This window comes from Malaya genurostris, chromosome 3 (genome assembly GCF_030247185.1).
Source record: "Malaya genurostris strain Urasoe2022 chromosome 3, Malgen_1.1, whole genome shotgun sequence".
Classification (NCBI taxonomy): domain Eukaryota; kingdom Metazoa; phylum Arthropoda; class Insecta; order Diptera; family Culicidae; genus Malaya; species Malaya genurostris.
In genome coordinates this window covers 280,197,269-280,221,757 of record NC_080572.1, presented here as the reverse complement: position 1 = coordinate 280,221,757, position 24,489 = coordinate 280,197,269, and the positions used below count along the sequence as shown (strand labels likewise).

At 39.8% G+C, this 24,489-nt stretch overlaps 2 protein-coding genes across 3 annotated transcripts in view; one reads left to right on the top strand and one right to left on the bottom strand.

Moving 5' to 3' along the window:
• The window catches only part of LOC131434414 (mucin-4-like), a 22,024-nt gene extending 20,603 nt beyond the window's left edge, over nt 1-1,421 (top strand). Inside the window, exons 13-17 of the mRNA XM_058601095.1 lie at nt 207-485; nt 557-590; nt 651-1,030; nt 1,099-1,203; nt 1,272-1,421. Of these exons, the coding sequence (XP_058457078.1) occupies nt 207-485; nt 557-590; nt 651-1,030; nt 1,099-1,203; nt 1,272-1,301 (828 nt within the window). The 3' untranslated portion in view covers nt 1,302-1,421. The remainder of the gene's footprint in view (nt 1-206; nt 486-556; nt 591-650; nt 1,031-1,098; nt 1,204-1,271) is intronic.
• Nucleotides 1,405-24,489, bottom strand: LOC131434413 (cell division cycle protein 27 homolog). Of its 2 annotated transcripts, none has more exons than XM_058601093.1 (6): nt 23,668-24,489; nt 19,773-19,848; nt 19,559-19,706; nt 18,506-19,493; nt 17,585-18,442; nt 1,405-3,155 (listed from the first exon to the last, which is right to left on the bottom strand). In XM_058601093.1, the coding sequence occupies exons 1-6, from the start codon at nt 23,689-23,691 to the stop codon at nt 2,322-2,324; spliced, it is 2,928 nt and encodes a 975-aa protein (XP_058457076.1). In that variant the 5' UTR covers nt 23,692-24,489; the 3' UTR covers nt 1,405-2,321. The 2 variants fall into 2 exon arrangements, with proteins under 2 accessions (XP_058457076.1, XP_058457075.1); XM_058601092.1 differs by lacking the exon at nt 23,668-24,489 and adding an exon at nt 23,336-23,526.

Genomic DNA, 24,489 nt, shown 5'->3' with positions numbered 1-24,489 from the left:
TCTGCAGATATTTGAAATTTTTACCTGGCATCTCTGCTAGTGTCAGTCACCAGCTCGGCACAGCTTCTCACGCCCACTCTGCCTTCGGACTAACTCTCATTTTGGCGGTTCCTTTTTGTTATATCACGAAAAAAAAATTTTTTAGCTAATACTGGATCATTAGTCAAATGTGAAGCACGTTTTTTTTTTTTGTTTTCCACTTGTAGGATCACGCCACTGACAGTATGGAAATAGCAAACAACCGGACATTTTCGGAACTAGAACAACCTTTATCTGAAGCAATATCGAACACGAATGTTTCTGAAATCAACACGGAATTAAAGCAAGAAGCAGGGCGCTTCAATAGAAGCGTCAACGACGACTCGATAACGGAATCGGTGGTAAAACAGGAACTCAGTATTTCGATTTCTATTTATAGCCTAGCGAATGATGGAGTAGAATTTGAGTCGGAACTGGAAGCTGTCGGAGAACACGAGCGTTCTGAGGTGAATATATTTGGATTTAGCAGGTTTTCAGTTCTGAGGATCGAAACATTTATTTTTGTTTTCATTGACAGGCGCCATCGGTGGCAGAACCCTCCTCCTCTTCTGGTAAGCCGAAAACAGCTTTTTTTTAAAGACACTACCTAATTTTCTACTGCAATACAATAGGTTCACTACCTTGGGAAACAATTCATAACATGCTGCAGCCAATCATGAGTCGACGGAGTTTGCTGAACAATGTGCTGCAACTTTCCCGACCACAACTGTATAGGAGAGAAGCGAATTCCCCCCCTCTGAATGCTCTGGAACTATTTCCAATCGTCCGGTTTATCCTGTTTCCCAGCGCAGACACAGTCGATTTCCCACGGCAAGTGTTCCTTCGGGAACTGGCCTATAGCCTAACCAGTCGAATACTGCTAGGGGAAGACCACAGCGGTCTGATTAGTATGTCAGCGCTTTTGTTTCCCGTTTACGTCGGTGCGGATGCTGCCACCAGCAGTCAACGAGTTTCAACTGACAGAAATTCAAACAAACGATTCCGAGCTCGGGTAAGAATAAAAAAAATTGATACCATTGAACTACTAACCGCTCCAAATGTGTGTTTTTTTTTTGACAGCAAACTTGCACGTGCCAGAACCGACCGCTATCGTCCGATTCCGACGGCTCATCCGACTCAGACGAATACGCGATTAATCTGAAACTATCAATTCCAAAGCGCAAGGTGCTGACCAAACGAAATGAGTTTGTTGTTTGGTTTTTATCACAAATAATCGCTGTTTTATATTTCAGAAACGTAAGAGAACCCAACAACCTCGTTGAATGCCAATGTACCCTCGCTGCCAAAAAAAAATTCTCCTCACTCAACGTTCAACCTGTGATTATAATAATACTACTGTTAGAAAAGAAAATAATATAGAACACGTTATTTAAATATTTCATACAAACGATTTATTTATGCTTCTTGTCTTCACACCTTTTCTTTATGGTTTTTGCTAGTCGAATCCGTCGGTCGCTTCTTGGAAACACGATTGTTCATCATTTTCATCTTCAACTTTCCACACACGCCCAGACATTGCCAGTTCTGTTTTTTTTGTTTTCTTATTTTTTATCTTTTGCACTACTAACATACATACACACACCCACACATTCAGCGGAATCATCAGAGATTTCACTAGGTACTCTGCCTTTAAAGAATGTCGTCTCAGTTTTAGTTTTAGTGGAATCACTTGGAGTAATGTACGCTACACGCTGTGAGTTGTACGGTCTTGTCTGAATCGATTTCGCGGCTAAACAACGGAATCCAACAATTCAATCAAATTAATTCAAAATGTACTGATTTATTCGTAGGTAGTATGTCTTTGCTATTATCGAGACTAAATTGTTTTGTTTGTTCATTCACAATGGCTATTTTTTTTTTTAATTTTTTGCACTCTCCGGGACAAAGAGACATTTGTTAATTCACCTGATTTAGAATAGAACTGAGCTATCGGTTTGCTGAAGAAATGCAGACTGCTTACTATCGATACTCTTTCTCTTCCGGTTCGCGTTGGTGGGATTAACGATTCTACACACAGTCAGTCACCAGTTTCGTTTGGCTGAGGAGACGAATAGAGATTGAATGGACAACTCTGAGCCCCCTGGGGGAGGAGAGGAGTCGCCGTTCAAGCTAGACAAACCGATCGCATCAAAGGAAGAGAAACTGTTGAGGAGGAGAGTAGGGGGAGGGATGAGGGTAAATTGAAATTCCTAGTACTTTGCAGATGAGTCGTCGAGGCGATCTGTACACACGAGTGCTATTCCAAAATGTAGGAAGAAAACTAACGATAAAACAAATTTGCTCTAGTAACTATCACTATCATACAGGTTACCGCTGATGACGTCGATCGATTCGTTCCGTGCATTAGCGGTTGAGTCGTCGCTAGAGGCCTGCTCTCCGCCGACTGAAAAGTCCGGATCGGCACTGCTACTTTCACCAACATCGGCCTCGTTGTTACCGCCACTAGCACCGCCGCCGCCGCCAACACCACCATCCTCACCAGCTCCGTCAGCTGCTTCGCTGTTCGACCCAGTCGTCCCAGAAGTCGATCCACCTGCTCCGTCCTGCGTCCGCATGATCGAATCAAAATTATCCTTGATTTGATTGTTTGCCCCCTTCGAACCAAGATCGGTGGCCCAGCTCAGGTGCATCAGAGCCAAATCCACATTGCCCAGTTTTTTGTAAATTTTGCCCATCACGTAGTAAACCACGGCTTCCTTTGGCACGATCTGCTTGAGTTCTTCCAACTCCTTCAGCGCTTCCTGAAACCGGCCCATCGTGAAGTACATGGAACCCCGGTGAAACTTGCACAGCGGATTTTTCGGATCTAACGCGATGGCCGCATTCATCGTCCGCAGAGCCTGGTCCGTTTTCCGCAGGAAAAACTGCATCGCTCCGATGTGTACCATAATTACGGAATTCTTCGGATTGATCGCCAACGCCTTGCGGTAGTGCAGCTCCGCCAGTTCGTACCGTTCTTGCTTGCTGAAAATAGTACCGATGCCGAACCAGGCGTTGTAGTGGCGCGAGTCCCTCAGGATCGCGTACCGGTACATCGACAGAGCCTTCTCGAGCTCCTCGGTCATCACCAGCTCGTGACCAAGCAGAGTGTAGCTATACGGGAAGTCTTCATCCACCTGAAAAGATTGGAAAACATTGTTTATTCATCCATCCTCTATGCCGGTTATCTAAATGCACATTCAATAAAATATCTGATCCCCAAAAAAAAATTGTACTCGAAAAATAGCAGCCGACAAAAATGATCATCAAGAATTCATTTTAAGTCGGATAGTTTTGAAACTTTCCGGAAATAAACACTTCTATTAGCTATGTTCTTGCAAAGTTTACAAACCTCCTCTCCCAGACTAAATGTCTCATAACACTTTCATCTACTCTTTCGTCAGATCCTAGTAACTTTTAAAGGTCTTCCCCGTTTTTCGGAGCTTGCCCTTTATAATCGCTCAGAATTTTACGAATTTTGTGCAAAGTTACTGGCGTGTTGAGCGGATTTGCACTGCATCGTTAGCATCGTACCACACCATCATCGGTTTCGCGTAACAGCACGATGCCATATCCGACCAAAACAGAGTTTCTGGTATAAATGGTATTGACCAACTGGTTTCCTGTTCCATGTCGTAAAAGGCCACTCAAAATATGAGCTCCCCCAAGTCTAAAATAATGCAGCCGTGATCGGAATATCTTGTGCGTTGCTCTCACCCTTACAGTGGACGTTGTCGTTTCTTCGCAACTCGTGGGATTTCAATGTTTCAAACATACCAAAAAATCCTACCATGGTTTACAGTAGGCGACTATAGTCCATTCATATGGAGTGTTTCCTAGTTGTCTAGTGGAATGTACATTTCTTCAATTGATAATGGTTAGAGTAGCCCAAATCAATCTCCAGCAGCTATGAATATATAAGAAACTAGCTAGCCTGTCGAACTTCGTCTCGCCCAAAAATTATTTGTTTGTATGTATGTTTTCGAACTTGTCAAACGGCTAAGTAGTTAACGTTTCTCTCCATTATTTTTCTGATTACTTAACCTACAATGAACGGAATTCGACACACATTCGCTTTAGCCCAAAAAAATAATATCACAAAAAATTCATGTGAAAATGTGAAATACTTCCGTTAAGAAAAAAAATGAGCAAATGCACAGATTGCCATCCCATCCTTTGAGTCAATCCTCTAATGGCTTCGACATTATAGACGTTTTCTCTTCTAGATGTGATTCTTGTTTCCGGTAATCGATAAAAAAGTTCACTAACCAGCATTTTGTAATGATGAACTTAGCACAATGTTGAAGAGTTCCTCTTCTAAAGACTGTCCCAGAAAGTATGGACGCAACCAAAAACCGCTGTCATTTCGCAATGGTTCAGAATCTGTCAATTTCTATGACTGCGTCCTGTTGTTTACACTTTTCTCTAACCACTTGTGCAGTTGTTTATTCGTTTTCATTAGTTTGTTTCGAAATGCGTGGACTTTCAGCAGAACAACGTCGAAAAATTGTGTACAAATGGTGCACAGAACGCGGACTGTCACTGAGAAAGATAGCATGGAAGGAGTAAGTGAAAAAGCCGTGCGAAATTCAATCAGGAAGTTCGGTGAGGATAACACCTTTAAGGATAAACCGAAAACGGGTCAAAAAAAAGTGGGCACTTCGAAGTCAAATGTTCTTCGTGCTAAAGAACGTTTGAATCTTCGAACCTATAAGAAACAGAAACAAACAAAACGTAGTCCGAAACAAGAAGCATCGATCAGGCCGAGGGTTCGAAAGCTGTACAATACGATTCTTGCTGGAACTTTGAACTGCATAATCAGGGACGACGAAACCTACGTGAAAACTCGATTACAAATCCTTGTCGGGACCACAATATTATACGGTGCGAGAAGGGCAAGTGTTAAACCAGTCCGAGACATCGATTGAAGTCGAAAAATTTGGTAAGAAAGCTTTGGTCTGGCAAGCAATTTGTAGCTGCGGTAAGATTTCGAAACCCTTCATCACCACTGCTTCAATGAACAGCGAACTATACATCAAGGAATGTTCACAACAACGACTTCTACCCATGATTCGAAGCCACAAGGATCCTGTTGTCTTCTGGCCAGATCGTGCTTCTTGCCACTACTCGAAATCAACGGTAGAATGGTATACTACCAAAAATGTCACTTTTGTCCCGAAAGACATGAATCCACCAAATTGCCCACAACTTCGACCAATTGAGGAATTTTGGGCATTAACGAAGGTACATCTTAGAAAACATGTCTCGGCAACCGAAACCATTCAACAGTTCGAAAAAGATTGGAAAAAATTGTCAAAACTTGACGCCAAGAAGTCTGTACGGAATTTAATGAGGAACGTTCGCAAGAAGTTGCGCCAGCTAGTCTACAATGGCTAAATAGCAAATGTTGAGAATAATATTCTATTGTTGTAGTCTAATATTATCAGTATATCGAATAAAATTTGAAAATATAACACTTGTGAATTATTTACAGCGAAATCAAAGTGCGTCCATACTTTCTGGGACAGTCTTTAGAGTTTTTCATTCGGTAGAGTATAATATATCATACAATATGTATTTAGCCCAAGAAGCCAAAAGTTGTGCAGCTTGTAAGCAGTGAGAAAGTTTTCTCAAATTTTTTTCTGTATGTTCAAATTACTGCTGTCTGTTCGAAGGAATGTTCACAAGGCCGTTTTCATCTAGGGCTAGGGCAATTTTACAAGCAAATACTATACAACTATTCGTAATGTAATTTAGTTTGATCGAAGTCTTATATTATACCATTTGGATATTATAATCTGTTGGTAGAAAAGACAAGGAGGTTTTATGACTTTTGGAGAATGAGATTATAAAATTCATCTCCAGAAGGCTTTACCCTGCTCCCGAATAAATAAATAAATAAATGTCTATTAAAATATTTTTCGGAATCAACATTTATGAAAGCGTAAAAAATCACTCCAATTATCGATATTATCAGATTTGAAAAGTAGTTTAAAATAGTTAAAATTACTAAAGTGACAAACAGTTTTGAATAAATTTTAAGGTGGTGTGGAGCAAGATCGCACCAGGATTTTTAAAAAGTAGATAAAAAAAACTTTGAATGATTGAATAGTTACAGATACTTTTTCCCGCTTTAGAAAATCTAATTATTAACAATTGAGCCGTACGCCAAGGAAAGCTGACAAGAAATGTAGGGTTTAATATTTTTACAAAATTGTATAAATGTTACATTGTGATCGAAGACTTATCAGAGGGTCCTACAAACCTCGTACGTACGAAGCGTTGTACATTCATTTTTGCCATGGTCTTCTGAGAATGAGAAAATATTTGTCTCAGCACAATAAAAAAGAGGGCGTATGCATAAGGTCGGCTGCTATTCAGTGTAATATACAGTTCTCAAAATTTTAAAAAAATATCTCAATTTTAGTTTTGTTACCCATTTTTTTAATTCACGGTGTTCGGTTTTTTGATTCACAATCGGAAATCTTTGTTCACATTTTCGTGCGCAAAATGGGCTTATTTCCACCTCTGGTTTAAATAGTGAAAAAGTAAGTTCACACACGAAACATCAAAATCAACCGAATCTTTAAAGGGACTATTTTAAGTTGAACGTTTGCTAGCTTCATACTATGTTCACACTATGAGTTAAAAAAAGTTTTAACTCTGATTTCATGTTTTAAGCGAAATAACATGTTTTACTTTTGCGTTATTTCATATTCAGAAACGTCACCTTTAAACATGTTTTCTTGAAATAACATGATCTAATTGTCAGTAAAGCACAACCCTGCTAGCATTTTCCTTCACTTTTCGACTATTTCAATTGACAAGCTGTTCAACAACAGCAGTTTTCCATCAAAGTAGCCATCATAATAAAACAAAACTGGAAACTGGTGCCAACTTTGCCAGGTATACTGATTTCTCGGTATTTATACAGATTTTTGCCGTCTATACCGCAATACAGATATGTACTCACAAAATACCGATAACTCACCAATCATACCGATAAGTACCGATTTTTGTTTTTAGCTTGAATAGACATGAGGAAAGGTTGGGTCGTCAAATGGTGAGATAACTAAGTCCTCACAAGTTCCTATCTCATGCCTCCCCGAGCGTCTATGATGACAGTTGGTCAATAGAACGGCGTCGACTGGGTGCTATCGCCTTCTGCGTTAGTAGCAGAATGAGAGGGTGCGAAATGGCTTGTAGTTTGAAGCTCATCCTAAAGTGCAATATTTATAGTAGTATATTGCCACATGTGGTTCTGTTGTTTGTTGCATTAGGGTAACAGAGGTATTTTGGCCACTTCATATATTTTGGCCCACCAAACAAACTTTATGGATTCAATCGATCTTAGGTAAGCCATGATGCATCTGTTTGAAGCTGATCACATTAAATTACCTATTGCGGAAGGATTTTTCAAAGATATTAAAACATTTGGTGGATACTTCTACAAAGTGGACCAAAATAAAATCGATCCTAAAATGGGCCAAAATACCTCTGTTACCCTATTTGTTATATATTGAATTGAATTATATTACAGGGTCCGGCACTCGATGTGTAACCAATTAAAAAGGCCATAAATTCAGTTTGGAAAATTACTTTTACCTAATTCAAAGTACAAAATGTGTAAAAATAATACAAAATTCAGAATCAATTCACTTTTGCTCGATATGACCACCTTTTGCCTTAACTTGATGACTTTAGAGAGCGAAGGAGTTGCTTCGTTTGGCCGATAGCGGTCAATTTCCGAACATTGTATTTTCTGACGAGAATTTTTTTCCAATTGAGCAATTCGTAAACTCTCAAAACGATAGGGTTTACTTGATCGACCGTTCATACGAGAATTTGAGTCATCGATTGGCCACCAGGAGGCAGCACCCGCAACAGATAATGGTTTGGGCCGCTGTAACCGCAGATGGGCGCTCTCCCATCGTTTTCATCGAGCCTGGCGTCAAGGTTAATGCGACATATTATCGGGAAAGTATTCTGGAGGTTGCTTTGAAGCCGTCGGCAGACAAACATCTCGGTGGCAGACCATGGACGTTTCACCAGGACTCGGCACCGTCTCACAAAGCTCGAGTGAACCAAGAAAGGCTGAAAAACAACGTTCCGAACTTCATCACGTCCACACAATTCACCAGATGCGAATCCAATGGATTATCATCTTTGGGCCATTTTGGAGAGCAAAGTCCGAACTAAAAGATACACCAGTCTCGAGGCGCTGAAAAATATTATTGTCCGCGTGTGGGCCAAAATACCTGCAAGTCACATTCGGCCAAACGAAGCAACTCCTTCGCTCTCTTAAGTCATCAAGTCAAGGCAAAAGGTGGTCATATCGAGCAAAAGTGAATTGATTCTGAATTTTGTATTATTTTTACACATTTTGTACTTTGAATTAAGTAAAAGTAATTTTCCAAACTGAATTTATGGCTTTTTTAATTGGTTACACTTCGAGTGCCGGACCCTGTACATTGTATTATATATTGTTGTTATTATTAATGTTATTATTAATATTATTACTATTATTGTTACTATTATTATAATTATTATTATGATTAACAAAGAAATATTATATTTCCTGCAGTACTGCAACGAAAGAAGAGCATAACTTACACTGCGACATTAACTGTTATACATTGGATCATAGCATATTATTTCATATAGCATCTTCTGTTATGTTATATTATGTTGTATGGTATTATACTGCATTGTATTATATCATATTGTATTGTATTATATTATATTATAAGTATATGTATTGTGTTATATTGTATTATGTTATAGTATATTGTTAGAATATATTGTGTAATGTTATATTATATTGTGCTTTATTATATTATATTATACTGTGTTATATTATGTTATATTTTATTACATTACATTATGTTATATCACAGAGAACAGATATACAACAGACATTCATACGTGCAAAGTCGTGTGCAACGGTGATTTTTAACGGATTTTCACTTGTATGCTTCACACAGCTTTTAAAAAAAGTTTGTGCTAGCTTGGTAGTATACTGTATTGCATTAAATTGTTTTTTTTTACCTTTTTTTTTTATATATATAAAAAATAGGTATAGAATTCGCTCAAACTTTAGAAAATTTTTCCGAGGCCCGGAGGGCCGAATTACATATACCAATCGATTCAGCTCGACGAACTGAGCAAATGTCCGTGTGTGTGTGTGTGTTGTCAACTAAGAGGTCGAGATCTCAGAGATGGCTGGACCGATTTTGATCAAACTAGTCGCAAATGAAAGGTCTCCCCGTCACCCAGAACGTTATTGAATGGTTTTGAGATCGGATGTTTACTTTTTGAGTTATACAAAGTTTTATGTCAAAATTTTCAGTTTTTTGATAGTATCTGTCACATTTGACCTTGAAAACAGAATATGTTTCTAGACTTAGATTCCGCACGGTAATACCTATCCAATAAGCCATAGATAGTAAAAATCCGTTCATTTTTAACGGAGATATCGACTTTTCCCTCTATTCCAGCAGTAGGCGTTTTGTGCATTGTATGACAAAGCAATGCTTGGGAGCAACGTGAAACACGATTTTTTATACTGTTACATACAATTGTTTCTAAGTATCAAAAAAACTGTGTACAGTATTCTTTTTCATGACATTTTCCCTCGGACCGATTTTAGCACGGTTCGTTTTTGGCAACATAATTTTTCGAATATGACATATGTAAACCAAATGATGGCAGTATTTTCCAGTTGAAAGCAATTCCATAATTATATTGATTTAAACTACAGCAATAAATGCTGGAATAACATAACATCCATGTACCATTCGAATCAGTTCGTCGAGATCGGCAAATGCGTGTGTGACAAATAATTTCACTCAATTTTTTTCGGAGATGACTCAACCGTTTTCTACAAACTCAGATTCATACGAAAAGTCGTATGCTCCTAAATAAGGTTCCTGAATTATGTTTGGATCCGATTTCTAGTTCCGGAACTACAGGATGATATGTGAAACGATATTAAAATTGTGGACCCATTTTTCTCGTAGATGGCTGAACCGATCTAAAATTCAAATGAAAAGTTTTAAGATCCTGTAAAACATCTTGCTTTTCAGTCAGATCCAACTTCCGGTTTCGGGGATACAGGGTAATTAGTGTAAAAATGTCTATTTCACATAAATTAATCAAGTTTATCCGGTTTTCAGATTTGGATAGTCGATAACCAAATAAATTTATTTCAGTTTTAGCGATATTCAGTTTTCAATTCGGAAGGTACCCAAAAATTTAATTCGCACTACGATTTCTCAAAAATGTCTACACTGATTCTCAAACATTTTGAAACAAATGTAAACTACTCATTCAGTAAAAACCATTCAAGCGAAGAGGTTGTGTTTCGATTGTACTGGCTCGTGAGTTAACGGCTGCTACCGAGACAATTCTAAGCTTCAGGTAGTTAAACTGCCCATAGCAAACGCAATATTCGGGGCGTTTCCCGACTGGAAAGCTAGCAACGAAGGCCATCCCGTTCATACGCACAGAGGTGTAGAGACACAGAGGTGCGAGAGCATAGAAGTGACGAGTCACAGAGGTGCCATCGCATAAAGGTGCGAAGACGAAGGGGTGCAAAGGCACAGAGGTGCTAAAGCAACCCAGTGCTGATCTACCAGGTACCAGAATTTGTACGCTGCGTAGGATCAAAAGAGACGGCATATATCGCGAGGTGCTACACTGCAAGCATCGCATTTGATCGCCACCAAGAGCAAAAGCACTGTACCTGGGGTCAGGTACAGCAAGTGCAGTGGTGTTCACAACGACGGCAGAGCAACTGAGATAGCAGTAAACGACAGAAGACTGCCAATTGGAAACAGCAAAAGACTGCCAATTGGAAATCGTTGGAAGAGCTTCACGTCGTTCTTCACGATAAAGGAACAGAGACATCAGCTACAAGGTAGATTTAATTTAATTTATTTTTTATTTCTTATATCTGAAATTTTACTAAACATAAGTTTTTATTTTGGTATTATTAATTTACAAAAAAAATTTAATGTAATGGATGATCTCATGGAAGATCATCCGAATCCGATTCCGGATACTAGTAAAAGTTTAAATACTCCGAGGGCTAAACATTATCCACAGGGTACCACTGGGCCATGGATAGTCTATCTTCGAAAAAAAGAAAAGATTTTAAACTTGATGCAAATTACAAAGGATTTGACATCACATTTCTCTGAAGTTAAAGAAATCTGTAAGGTTAATAGAGATAAAATTCGAGTTGTAGTTAACGACTTGAAACAGGCAAACGATATTGTAACCTGTAAATTATTTGCTATTGAATATCGAGTTTACATTCCATCGAAGGAGGTAGAAATTGACGGTGTTGTGACTGAAGCAAGTCTGACAGCAGATGATTTACTTAAAAATGGAGTTGGCCGTTTTAAAAACTCCATGCTTGAGGGAGTTAAGATACTCGAGTGCAAACAATTGTACTCAGCATCTATTGTCGATGGAAAAAAGTCTTATCGTCCCTCAGATTCGTTTCGCGTAACATTTGCCGGATCTGCATTGCCTAGCCATGTCTATATCGATAAAATTCGTCTTCCTGTTCGGCTTTTCGTACCGCATGTTATGAATTGCACGAACTGTAAAAAATTCGGACATACAGCTACTTACTGTAGTAATAAGTCCAAATGTATCAAATGTCAAGGGCCTCATAAGGATAATCTTTGCGATAAAGATGTTGAAAAATGTGTTTATTGTGGGGAAAGCCCTCATGATGATCTTTCAGTGTGCGCTGCATTTAAGCTGCGTAAAGACAAAATGAAGCTTTCTTTAAAAGCACGGTCTAAGCGCACATATGCAGAAATGCTCAAAACGGTCATACATGTCTCCCCTTTGGAAACCGAAAACGGTTTTTCAAATCTTGCGGAGCCAGAGGAATCTGACTCTGACGGAAATAGTGAAGATACCTCGTTTGTCACTCCTCAAGGGTCTGTTAAGAGGAGATTAACAAACCACAAAATACCAAAAAAGACACCTAAAATTATACCTTCAAAAAAAGATCCCCGTGTTAAAGCTAAAAAGCCAAATTTAAAACCAAAAACTGTGCCTCCTGGTTTGTCAAATTCACAAACCAATCCAGGAACTAGCTCAAGAAAAGACAATAATCCAGTGGGCTCCATTTCACATTCACCAACAGGATTACTGAAATTTTCGGAAATTGTAGAATGGATTTTCGCTGCATTCAATATTTCTGAACCTCTAAAGACCATCATAACAGCATTCCTTCCAATAGCTAAAACTTTTTTGAAACAGTTATCAGCTCAATGGCCAGCTCTTTCAGGTTTTGTATCATTTGATGGATAATTTATCATCCGCCGCAAATGATTCAATCACTGTCCTGCAGTGGAATTGTCGAAGCATCATGCCAAAACTTGATTCATTTAAAGTTTTGTTGCATAGTCAAAAATGTGATGTATTTGCTTTGTGCGAAACATGGCTTACATCAAACATAGCCTTAAATTTTAATGACTTTAACATTATACGTCTCGACAGAGACTCCCCGTATGGTGGAGTGCTTTTAGGAATTAAGAAATGTTATTCCTTTTATAGATTAAACATTCCTTCGACTTCTAGTATAGAAGTTGTTGCTTGTCAAATAAACATTAAAGGAAAGGACATTTGCATTGCTTCGGTATATATTCCTCCAAGAGCTCAAGTTGGACAACGACAGCTTAATGAAATTGTCGAAGCCCTTCCTGCTCCACGTTTGATTTTAGGAGATTTCAATTCGCACGGAATGATGTGGGGTTCCGTTTACAATGATAGCAGATCATCTCTAATATATAATATTTGCGACAATTTTAGCATGACGGTACTAAATATGGGTAGCATGACACGGATCCCAAGACCTCCTGCACGTCCAAGTGCATTAGATTTATCTCTTTGTTCGACTTCAATTCGACTAGATTGCACCTGGAAAGTATTTCCTGATTTACATGGTAGCGATCATTTACCAATCATCATCTCAATTAGCAGTAACAAAGGAATTGCTAATTCAGTTAATATTCCATATGATTTGACAAAAAATATTGACTGGATTAAATACCAAAGTAATATTTCAAGTGTCTTAACTTCAATGGAAGAGCTTCCCCCACTTGAAGAATATGACTTCCTCGTTTGTTCGATTCTGGAGGCCGCAGAACAAGCCCAAACCAAACGATTTCTTGGTCCATCGTCTAACAGAAGACCTCCAAATCCTTGGTGGGACAAAGAGTGCTCAGATGCTAAACACGCGAAACAAAATGCTTTCAAGACGTTTTTAAAACGAGGAGGAGGAACTCCTCAGAATTTTGAAAAATTCTTGGTTTTAGAAACCAAGTACAAGAACATACTTCGGGTTAAGAAATGCAGCTATTGGAGACATTTTGTGGAAGGTTTGTCAAGAGAAACCTCAATGAGCACTCTTTGGAATACGGCCAGACGAATGAGGAATCGTAACGTAGGAAATGAGAGTGAGGAGTACTCGAATCGATGGATATTTGATTTTGCGAGGAAAGTTTGTCCAGATTCCGTTCCTACGCATAGCATTGTTAGGGAGTCTTCTTCAAATGATGATTCCATTGATAGCCCCTTTTCAATGATGGAATTTTCCATAGCACTCATGTCTTGTAACAATAACGCTCCTGGATTGGACAGAATTAAATTCAACTTGGTGAAGAATCTGCCCGACCTCGCAAAAAGACGTTTGTTGGAATTGTTCAACAAGTTTCTTGAGCAAAATATTGTTCCACCTGACTGGAGACAAGTGAAAGTTATCGCCATTCAAAAGCCGGGGAAACCAGCTTCCAATCACAACTCATATAGACCCATTGCGATGTTGTCCTGCATCAGAAAATTGTTCGAAAAAATTATTCTACGACGTCTCGACACTTGGGTCGAGACGAACGGTTTGTTGTCAGATACTCAGTTTGGCTTCCGTAGAAATAAAGGGACGAATGATTGCCTTGCATTACTTTCGTCTGACATCCAAATTGCCTTCGCTCAAAAGCAACAAATGGCATCTGTATTTTTAGACATTAAAGGAGCATTTGATTCAGTTTCCATTGATGTTCTTTCAGACAAGCTCCACCAACATGGACTCCCAGCGGTTATAAATAATTATTTGCACAACCTTTTGTCAGAGAAACGCATGCATTTTTCACATGGCGATTTGGCAACAATCAGAATTAGCTACATGGGTCTCCCGCAAGGCTCATGCCTCAGTCCGCTCCTCTATAATTTTTACGTGAATGACATTGACAGCTGTCTAGTAACCCCATGTACACTAAGACAATTGGCAGATGATGGCGTGGTTTCAGTTACTGGATCCAAAGCTATTGATCTGCAAAAACCATTGCAAGATACCTTAGATAAATTGTCCGTTTGGGCTGTTCATCTTGGTATCGAATTCTCTGCGGAGAAAACAGAGCTGGTCGTCTTTTCAAAAAAGCATGATCCCGCGCAACTTCAGCTTCATATGATGGGAAGAATAATCGAACAGGTTTTGACTTTCAAATACCTCGGGGTGTGGTTTGATTCCAAATGCACGTGGGGAGGACACATTAGGTATCTGATAACGAAATGCCAACAAAGAGTAAATTTTCTTCGAACAATAACAGGGTCTTGGTGGGGTGCTCATCCGCAAGATCTAATAAAATTGTATCAGACAACGATACTTTCAGTGATGGAATATGGATGCGTTTGTTTTCGTTCCGCTGCAAATTCTCATATTATCAAACTTGAGCGAATTCAGTACCGTTGTTTGCGAATTGCTTTAGGCTGCATGCATTCGACACATACAATGAGTCTTGAAGTTCTGGCGGGAGTTCTTCCATTAAAAGATCGATTTTGGGAGCTTTCATCACGCCTGCTAATAAGATGTGATGTGCTGAATCCCATGGTAATTAATAATTTCGAACGACTAGTCGAGCTTCGATCTCAAACAAAATTCATGACAGTATATTTTAACCATATGTCACAGGAAATCAACCCTTCAAGATATATTCCTATCCGTGTCAGCCTCCTAAATGTACCTGACTCAACTTTATTTTTCGACACATCCATGCAGCGCGAAGTGCGTGGAATCCCGGACCACCTACGCTCTATGGAAATCCCAAAAATATTTTCAAGTAAGTTCAGGCATATTAACTCTGAGAAAATGTTTTACACGGACGGATCGCGAATGGAAGAAGCGACAGGGTTTGGTATGTTCAACAATAATGTTTCGGCCTCATTCAAGCTTCAAGAACCTGCATCTGTTTATATAGCAGAGTTAGCAGCAGTTCATTATAGCTTGAATGTAATCGTCACAATAATTCCAAACCATCATTTCCTCTTCACAGATAGTCTGAGTGCAATTGAAGCCATTCGCTCAAACATGACTGGCAAGACTGAACCGTTTTTCCTGGGCAAAATAAAACAGTGCCTGAACGACATATTGAACAATAATTATCTAATCACTATAGTCTGGGTCCCGGCTCATTGCTCCATTCCAGGCAATGAAAGAGCCGATATTTTAGCCAAACGTGGTGCTATTGAGGGTGAAATTTATGAGAGACCAATTGCTTTCAATGAATTCTATAGCGCGTCTCGCCAAAGAACACTTGCCAGCTGGCAAGCTTCTTGGGATAAAGATGATCTGGGTCGGTGGATGCACTCAATTATTCCTAAAATATCGACAAAGGCATGGTTCAGGGGACTGGATGTGAGTAGAGATTTCATTCGTGTGATGTCCAGACTCATGTCCAATCACTACACGTTAGATGCACATCTCCTTCGAATTGGACTTTCCGAGACTAATCATTGTGCTTGCGGCGAAGGTTACCGCGATATTGACCATGTTGTTTGGACATGCGTGGAGTTTCGTGATGTCAGATCTCAACTAATAAATTCCTTGCGTACCCAAGGTAGACTATCCAATGTCCCAGTTCGCGACATTCTTGCTTGTCGTGACCTTCCATACATGAAACTTCTTTATCATTTCATTAAATCCATTGGAGTTCCAATTTAAATTTTATTTTATGTTAAACTGTTTTCTCTTCCATGAGTTCAACCAATAGCCAACTATAGGATATTGAATATAAGTGGTGAACTGATACAAACAATCCTGAAATAGTTATAAGATCATGTACAAAATAAATGTATTTTATTTAATGTAATTAAAATAGCAACTCGCTTGATAAAAACAGTGTTTAGATTAACTAATGAGTACCAACATACTAATATGATATTCGAAATGTATTAGGTTTAAACTACTATGTATTGTGGATGCCACGGCGAAGAAAAACTTATGTATATTGCCTATGAAATAAACGTATTTATGAAAAAAAAAAAAAAATGTAAACTAAACAGCTACTCAGGTGAATTTATCTGACTTCAGCTAAACCGATTTTCGAATTCCGTTTCCAGTTCCTCAAAGCTCAATCGTTTTCTAAAAAAAAGCCAGATCTACGAAGACAAAATTAATTATTATTATCCAATTCTGACTACATATTACATCGATATTACAGAGTAATGAGTGATCAAAATCTAAAATTACCGCTTAAATCGACGGTCATTAAAATAATGTCATGAGAACTGAAACACCGAAGAATATTCATGCAAGAAACGCATGCGGATTGATAAAAAAAGGTATCATCTCACTGCTAGGTGGATTAAGCACGTTTTTTATATTATATTATGATATATTGTGTTATGTTTAATGAATTATATCATATTATATTGCATTAGGATGTGATATATTATATTGTACTGTATTATATTATATTTTTTTATATAAATTTATATTATATTATATTATATTATATTGTATTATGCTCAAGTATATCGACAACGGGGAAAGGCAGGGAGTGCATCAGGGTATCTTACAAGTGAATGTCTGGATGATGGAGTGGATTGCCAACCTGAGTCACGTGGGGGAAGCTTTGTGTTTCTCCCTGAAGATCTGAAATGAGTAAGACGCACCCTTCTAACAAACAAACCATCAGGCGGGTTAAAGCTGATACAGCGACATTCTTTATTATATGGACGGATGTTCTTGCTGGAATGCGCCGGGTCCTCAAAACCCATTTTGGCCTTCTTAACAGCAATTATATGAAAGCTATCTGATAATCAAATTCGGATCTACTGTAAGTCTACCCGCATACACTGGTAATGCCTTGAAATGATGGTGGCTTCACACATACATACATACATACATTTGTTTATTCTGGATGATGACATCCTGGGAAATGGTTATATGTCTTCTACTAATTAGTACTTCCGTGAATTGTGCTTTCCGGGAAAAATCCTTCGTTGCTTCATTTGCTGGGAAATGGTTTCCGAGGAAAAGTCGTACAACCATCAAAGGTTACCTTATCTACTTGTCCAGTGGAGCATCGGGACTGATATGTGCCTGACTACCTCAAATCTAATTGTCTCTCCAAAAGTTTTGGAAAAACTTGGAACTATGTTGCTACGTTTAGTGCATCTCGAGATATTCATGATTAAGTTTTACCCATTTTCCCACATCCATTTCAAATAAAAAAATCTAGGCCCTCTGCAGTATTCATTCACTCACCTGTATTGCACGAAAGAAAAATTTAATCGCAGTTTCATGCTCTTTGTGAGCGGAGAAGCAATTGCCGGCGACACACCACGTAATCGGTGAGGTTTTGTCCTGCGCCATCAGATCTTGGGCCAGCGCTGACAGTACCACGTCCTTCTGCAAATGCCACAGATCCGTGCTGTAGATTTCCATGTACTGCAACCGGTGCGGTTCCCGATCGTGAATCTCCCGGAAAATATTGACCGCCGATTCGTATTCCCTCATTTCGTGATGAGCCAGTGCGATCATGCTCTGCACCCAGCTGCTGGTGTAGTGATGCGGCGAAACATTGCTGAAGTGATCGATGGCCTTTTCACACTCGTAGCACTGCAAACGTAGATAACCGTGACCGAGTTCCCTCAGCAGGGTCATCAGCCCATCGGCACTTTGTTTCTTCATCGCCAGCACCTGCTGGGCCATCTTCTGGGCGCTGTTGATGCTGTTGTTGATGAACACCTTCTCGCTCAGCGTCTCGCTGGAGGTAATGGTTTCGATCTTCTCCTTCCCGTCACTACCGACGGACGATTTCCGTTCCACATTCTCAAGCAGATTGGCAGCGCTGCTGTTCAGATTCTTCGAGATACGCTGCTTCGACTTTCGCGGTGGCGATCGCGGCGCAACAAATTTATTGTTGAGCTGGGGACTTTTGGTATTTTCTTTGACGGAGTAATTGTTGTTGCTGAAAAGCCGTGAACTACGGCGTACGTTTTGGGCTTGCAGTGCACCCCCGGTGGTGTTGGGTGTTCTTGGCGTCGTCAGCTGGTTACCGGTCTGGCTAAACACTACGGGTTTTGTGTTTGTGCTCTGTTGCTGTAGCAGCATCGTCGTTGCCTGTATGGGTTGTTAAACATAAAACATGAGTTTTTCCTAATCAAATCACCCTCACAAACTTACCGGTGTGTCATTCTTACGGTTGATGATGTTTCCCATCGTACCTATATTGTGGTGGCCTCGCATTTTCTTGTTACTGCTAAGCAGTGCCATTTTCTGTTGATCACAGTCGGATATAATTTGCTGCTGCTGTTGCTGCTGCCCTTGCTGACCTTGAGTTTGCTGTTGGCCTTGCGATTGCTGTTGACCGTGCTGCTGTTGTTGCTGGAATCCAGTAGCCGAAGAAAGTTGCTGCGGCGATGGAGTCATTATCAGTGCCGACTGCTCATTCAGAGCGGGACTATTGAGGATCGGTAGGACACCGAAGCTAGGAGTTGTTGGACTCATCGCTGCCAGATACTTGAACTGTTGCTTCCGGAAAGGTGTTCCAGCATCGGCCCCAAAGTTGAACGACTGATCGTCCATATTGAGATTACCACCACCCATTCGCATATTTGCTATACTGCTAATGTTTTGACCCTGCTGAGGTTGCTGATGCGGAGGATTATTTGGCGTTGTGATTAGATTTTGTAGTAAACACTGCGAAACCTGATCCATGGGAGTGGAAAAAATCCCACCGCTAAGAAGCTGCTGCTCAACGTTTTCGGCCGTTGAAAATAACCCACCTCCGCCTCCGCCTCCTCCTCCACCACCACCACCTATCCCAGCGGTGCCAACATTTCCGAACCACACCACGGACGAGTTGAGGGCCGGATGCGATGCCTGGCTAGTTGCAAACACATCGGTGCTGGCCACCTGGAACACAGTATTGGGGTCCGGTTTCTCTCCCCGGTTGCACAAGTCGGCAAACGAATGCCACATGAATGGATTCAGCTTTACCGCTTTCCGACTGGCATCGTTGGCCAATCCGGATCGCTCAGTCTTTTGGCATATCTTCGATAACAGTTCCAACGCAAAACACCCGATATCACCAAATTCTTTTGCCACCTCGTCCAGATGTTTCGCCCGCAGGTGGTCATCATTGATTAGCGTGTGCTCCGCTTCCGAGTATCTACAAGAGAGAGAGAGAAAGGAGAAATTAAAAAATTTCCTTATACCATATAAAAAAGTACTCACTGTTTCAAATCGAAGGCACACTTGGATAGCAGATACCGGCACTGCGTCGAACGAGCGCTCTTGGTCGACAGGAGCCAGTGGGCCTGGTGCTTTTGCCCGGCTCGGTAGTAACAAGTCGCCAGTAGAAATAAACTTTCCTCCGATTCCACTGAAAATTATAAAAATATATATCCGGTAAATCCAACGACAACAATTTCGTCACATTTCTGTTTACCTTCGGCACAAAGTCGCTCGGCAAGAAAAATTGCATCCTGATAGTCGTAATGGTTCAGACAGTGCCATATTGCCGCCTGCAAGGGGAGAGGAGAGACGAAAGAAAAAAAAAGGTAATCAATTAGTATCGGTTGAAAGAATCGGGTCCCAATCGATTTCGCCTTGCTGTTATAAATTTAAATCGATCAATAATCTCGCCCTGCATCGTATTTTCTTCTTCTTCTTCGGTTTTCCGGAACAGCCCCAACTAACATGCCTTCTTAGTTGCCGCGTGATTACACCTCGCTACAAACTCCCTCCCGTTTTGATTTGAGCAGACATTTCACATTTGCTAAAAATAAAATTTATTATGATTGCTCTATCTGGTGGGATGGATGCCGTTTTGGAATTGATATTCAAATCAAATCAGGGCTCACATCGAAAGAAGCTCGTTTGCCGGTTTTGTCATGAATAAAAAATCATGAAACCAATCACTTCATCTTCTCATGAAATCATGACAATTATTCATGATTTCATTATGTAACAGTTCGGCTGAAAAGTTCGTATCGTTTAATAGAAACACACATTTTTTTGCCAAAATTCGTTTTTATTATTCAACATAATTGCCATCAGAGGCGATACAGCGATTATAGCGATCTTCCAACTTTTCTATACCATTTTTGTAGTACGATTTGTCCTTTGCCTCAAAATAGGCCTCAGTTTCAGCGATTACCTCTTCATTGCTTCTAAATTTTTTACCAGCGAGCATTCTCTTGAGGTCTGAGAACAGGAAAAAGTCACTGGGGGCCAAATCTGGAGAATACGGTGGATGAGGGAGCAATTCGAAGCTCAATTCGTTCAATTTCAGCATGGTTTTCATCGACTTGTGACATGGTGCATTGTCTTGATGAAACAAAACTTTTTTCTTCTTCAAATGAGGCCATTTTTTTGAAATTTCGTCCTTCAAACGCTCTAATAACGCTATATAATAGTCACTGTTGATGGTTTTTCCCTTTTCAAGGTAGTCGATGAAAATTATACCATGCGAACCCCAAAATACAGACGCCATAACCTTACCGGCCGATTGTTGAGTCTTTCCACGCTTTGGGTTCGGTTCATCGCGTGCAGTCCACTCAGCTGACTGTCGATTGGACTCCGGAGTGAAGTGATGGAGCCATGTTTCTTCCCTTGTTATATATCGACGAAAAAAATCGGTTTTATTTCGATATAACAGCTCCAAACACTGCTCAGAATCATCAATGCGTTGTTGTTTTTGATCGATTGTGAGCTCACGCGGCACCCACTTTGCACAAAGCTTTCTCATATCCAAATATTCGTGAATAATATGTCCAACACGTTTCTTTGATATCTTTAGGGTGTCAGCTATCTCGATCAACTTCACTTTACGGTCATTGAAAATCATTTTGTGGATTTTTTTCACGTTTTCATCGGTAACAGCCTCTTTTGGACGTCCACTGCGTTCATCGTCTTCAGTGCTCATATGACCAGTACGAAATTTTGCAAACCACTTACGAATTGTTGCTTCGCCCGGTGCAGAGTCTGGATAACACTCATCAAGCCATTTTTTGGTATCGGCGGCACTTTTTTCATCAAAAAGTAGTGTTTCATCAACACACGAAATTCCTTTTTTTCCATTTTTTTTTTCACAATAACAAAAGTAGCTTCACTCAAAATGCAATATCTCACAAACTAATAATCAGACAGCTGTCAAATTTATACACGTATCTTTTGAAGGTTGGTACTAACTGAAAATGGTATGGATTTAATTCTAGTGGCGCCCTCTCATAGAAACGATACGAACTTTTCAGCCGATCTGTTATGATGGCAGAAAGAAGAAGTTGTCAAGTTCAGTCAAAGCTAAATCATCTCCAAAGGATGGTCCTAATGGCGATGACAGGAGCATTCACTACAACTCCTACTGCTGCTCTAGAGGCGCTACTGTGCATTAAACCACTACATGTGTTCCTAAAACAAGAAGCATTATCTTGTGCATACCGTCTTAAGGTTACAGGGCTTAGGAACAGTAACCCTATAGACTATACTACTAGCCACTCGTTTGTGGTCGCAAATGGTTACCTGGGATGAGTATTTACTCGCTCCTAGTGACCTAACTCTCACATGCAGTTTTCCTTTCAAAACATTCAATGTGAGCTATTCTCTTCGTGAGGAATGGTTGTCTAGTTATTTGGAACGACAACTTGATGAACACATAGTTTGTTATACTGACGGTTCTCTGTTGAATTGTCGTGCTGGTACTGGTGTCTACTGCCGTGAAATGAGACTAGAGCAGTCTCATTCACTTGGTAAATACTGTACTGTGTTCGAAGCAGTAATCTACGCGATTCTATGTGGAATACAATCGGCAATAATGAGTTGGCTAGAGCTGGTGCAACGAACGATTTCGTTGGTCCAGAACCAGCTTTACCACTTTCAACTAGTTGGATAAGGCACAAGATTCGTTCTTGGGCTGCATCCAAACATGCCAGCGATTATGGTACTTCATATCATCTGATATGTAATATCTTGCATATCATACATCTTGCGAATCATTCTGCATTCTACCGGGAGTACCGAATGTTGTCGCTTTTGTATTCCTACCTCACCCACTTCACAATTCCCTTCTATGTTCAATTTATCCTTCCCTTTTCATCATGAAAATAATGAGAAGCCAACGTTCAGTGTTATACGAAGCCGGATAGCCTTATTAAAACTATAAAGATTCCATATTAGTTGATGTAAAATTCTACTATCAACTCAAATTTTATTTACGTCAACCCAGTTATGTCTTTGACATCACCTACTCACATATTCGAGGGGACTTGAAAAATAACTAATTTGTAATGTCCAAAAGCAGATTGTTTCGACCGTCGGTACTGAGTCAATACAAGTGTAAATACACGCAAAGAAACGTGTGACAGAATATTACCGTTCGTGCTGTGTCGACAATAAACCGGGTTGACCTTAAATCATACTAATTACTGTGTTTTCGTTTCCAGAAAATTAAGTCTTGATTAGATCTTAATTCCATATGGTGTGACCGGTGCCGGATCAGCGATTCAGAATATAAGACACTGGTCTAACAAGACAGATCTCGTATGTTCAAGTTCTCACTTGGAAAAATTCGCAGCTTTGGTTATACTATAGTCCTGTCACGATCCGGCTACGAGGTCTATTGAAACAGAAGGTCAAGTTTCACATCGAAGGGTAGTACTCTAGCTATGCTAAAATCAAAAACAACGTTAGTAGTCGAACGAGTTAAAAACATAAGTTGTAAACTGATCTTATTTTGATGTGTACTTGATGTGAAGTTTAAATAGAAACCGATAGCCGAATGAATATTAATTGAAATAATCAATAAAGAATGTGCAGAAAGAGATTTTGATGTTCATTTGGATAATTTCGCTACGAATGACAATTCAAAGTCAAAGTAGGCACAGCGAATTAACATATTTACATTCAAAACTGATCAATTACCTAAATGTTTGTTGAACACAAAGCTACTTTATATAAAAAGTTTATCTTGACCTAATTTTAATTTCTAATTCGTTGGCTATCAGAACTCACATGACAAACATCAACATTTTCTTGTAAAGTTTTTTCGTAGAAGAAAACTGGCACTCTATTTGTTACGTTTGGCTTGTTTGCCTGTTCATAATTTAGTTCGTTTTTCATTTTCGTTTGTTTCTATTGATTTATTGATCATGTGAACTAAACGAAATTCAACAATACATAACCAAAACGTAAAAAAAAAACAAAGGCAAGAGCAATAAAAGCCATCAAAGCAAACACGGATGCATCGATGCAATCCCTTCACTTTAAGCGAGAGACCTGCTGAGACGAAAATCTTGACATAACTGTCATCCATTCCCCACCCACCCAAGGGTCTTCGTACTCACCTGCACTGGTTCCTGCACAATCATCCTCGATCCCTAGTGTACGAAATGACCGCTTTTACTCCGGAAGAGTTACGCTGCTGCTGCGGTACGTAAAATCTCTTCACTCCGGAAAATTTCGAAATACAAAACAAAATTTCTGCTACCACTCTGCGGCTGAAGCTCAAGGCAAACTTCCACGATTGCGGCAATGATGATGAGGAAAAACAAATTTCACTGAATACATTACAACACTTTCTCAGCGCCTGCCAGAGTTTGTTTGCTGTTTGCTGCTTCTGCTTCTAATCCAACTAACAAACCTTTACGGTTTTTTCTAGAGCCACTCTTCTATTTCTATCGCTGGTGCTTCGGCAATCACTTACTCCCTCAGCGACTTTGATTGTTGCCTAATAGAAAAAATACCACGACGCCCATGTGTACGAACGTGTCTGCTTGCCAACGTTAGGCGAATGTGATACTGCTGCTGCTGCACTCCCCTATAAAACACTGACTAGCTCTTTCCAAGGCAACCCCTTCTTAGCTAACTGGTAAAATCGTTTTATCGTGTCTTCCAGGCAACGGAAATCCGATCTTCGATCGCCAATTCGGACTTTGTCAGTGGGATTTTGTAATAATGTAACTTTTTCTACGAAAACTGCAATAATTGTTCACAAATTCACGCAGAATATTTCATTCCAAATTTCCCGTTTCTTTTTTCCTCTTGAGGCACACGACAACGACACACAATCAAATTAATACAACCATCAACTCTAGAGAGGAGAAGGAGAGGTCAGTCATCAGTCTTCTGCATATAGCGCAGGCAGTGCCATCGCAACGTGAGAGAAC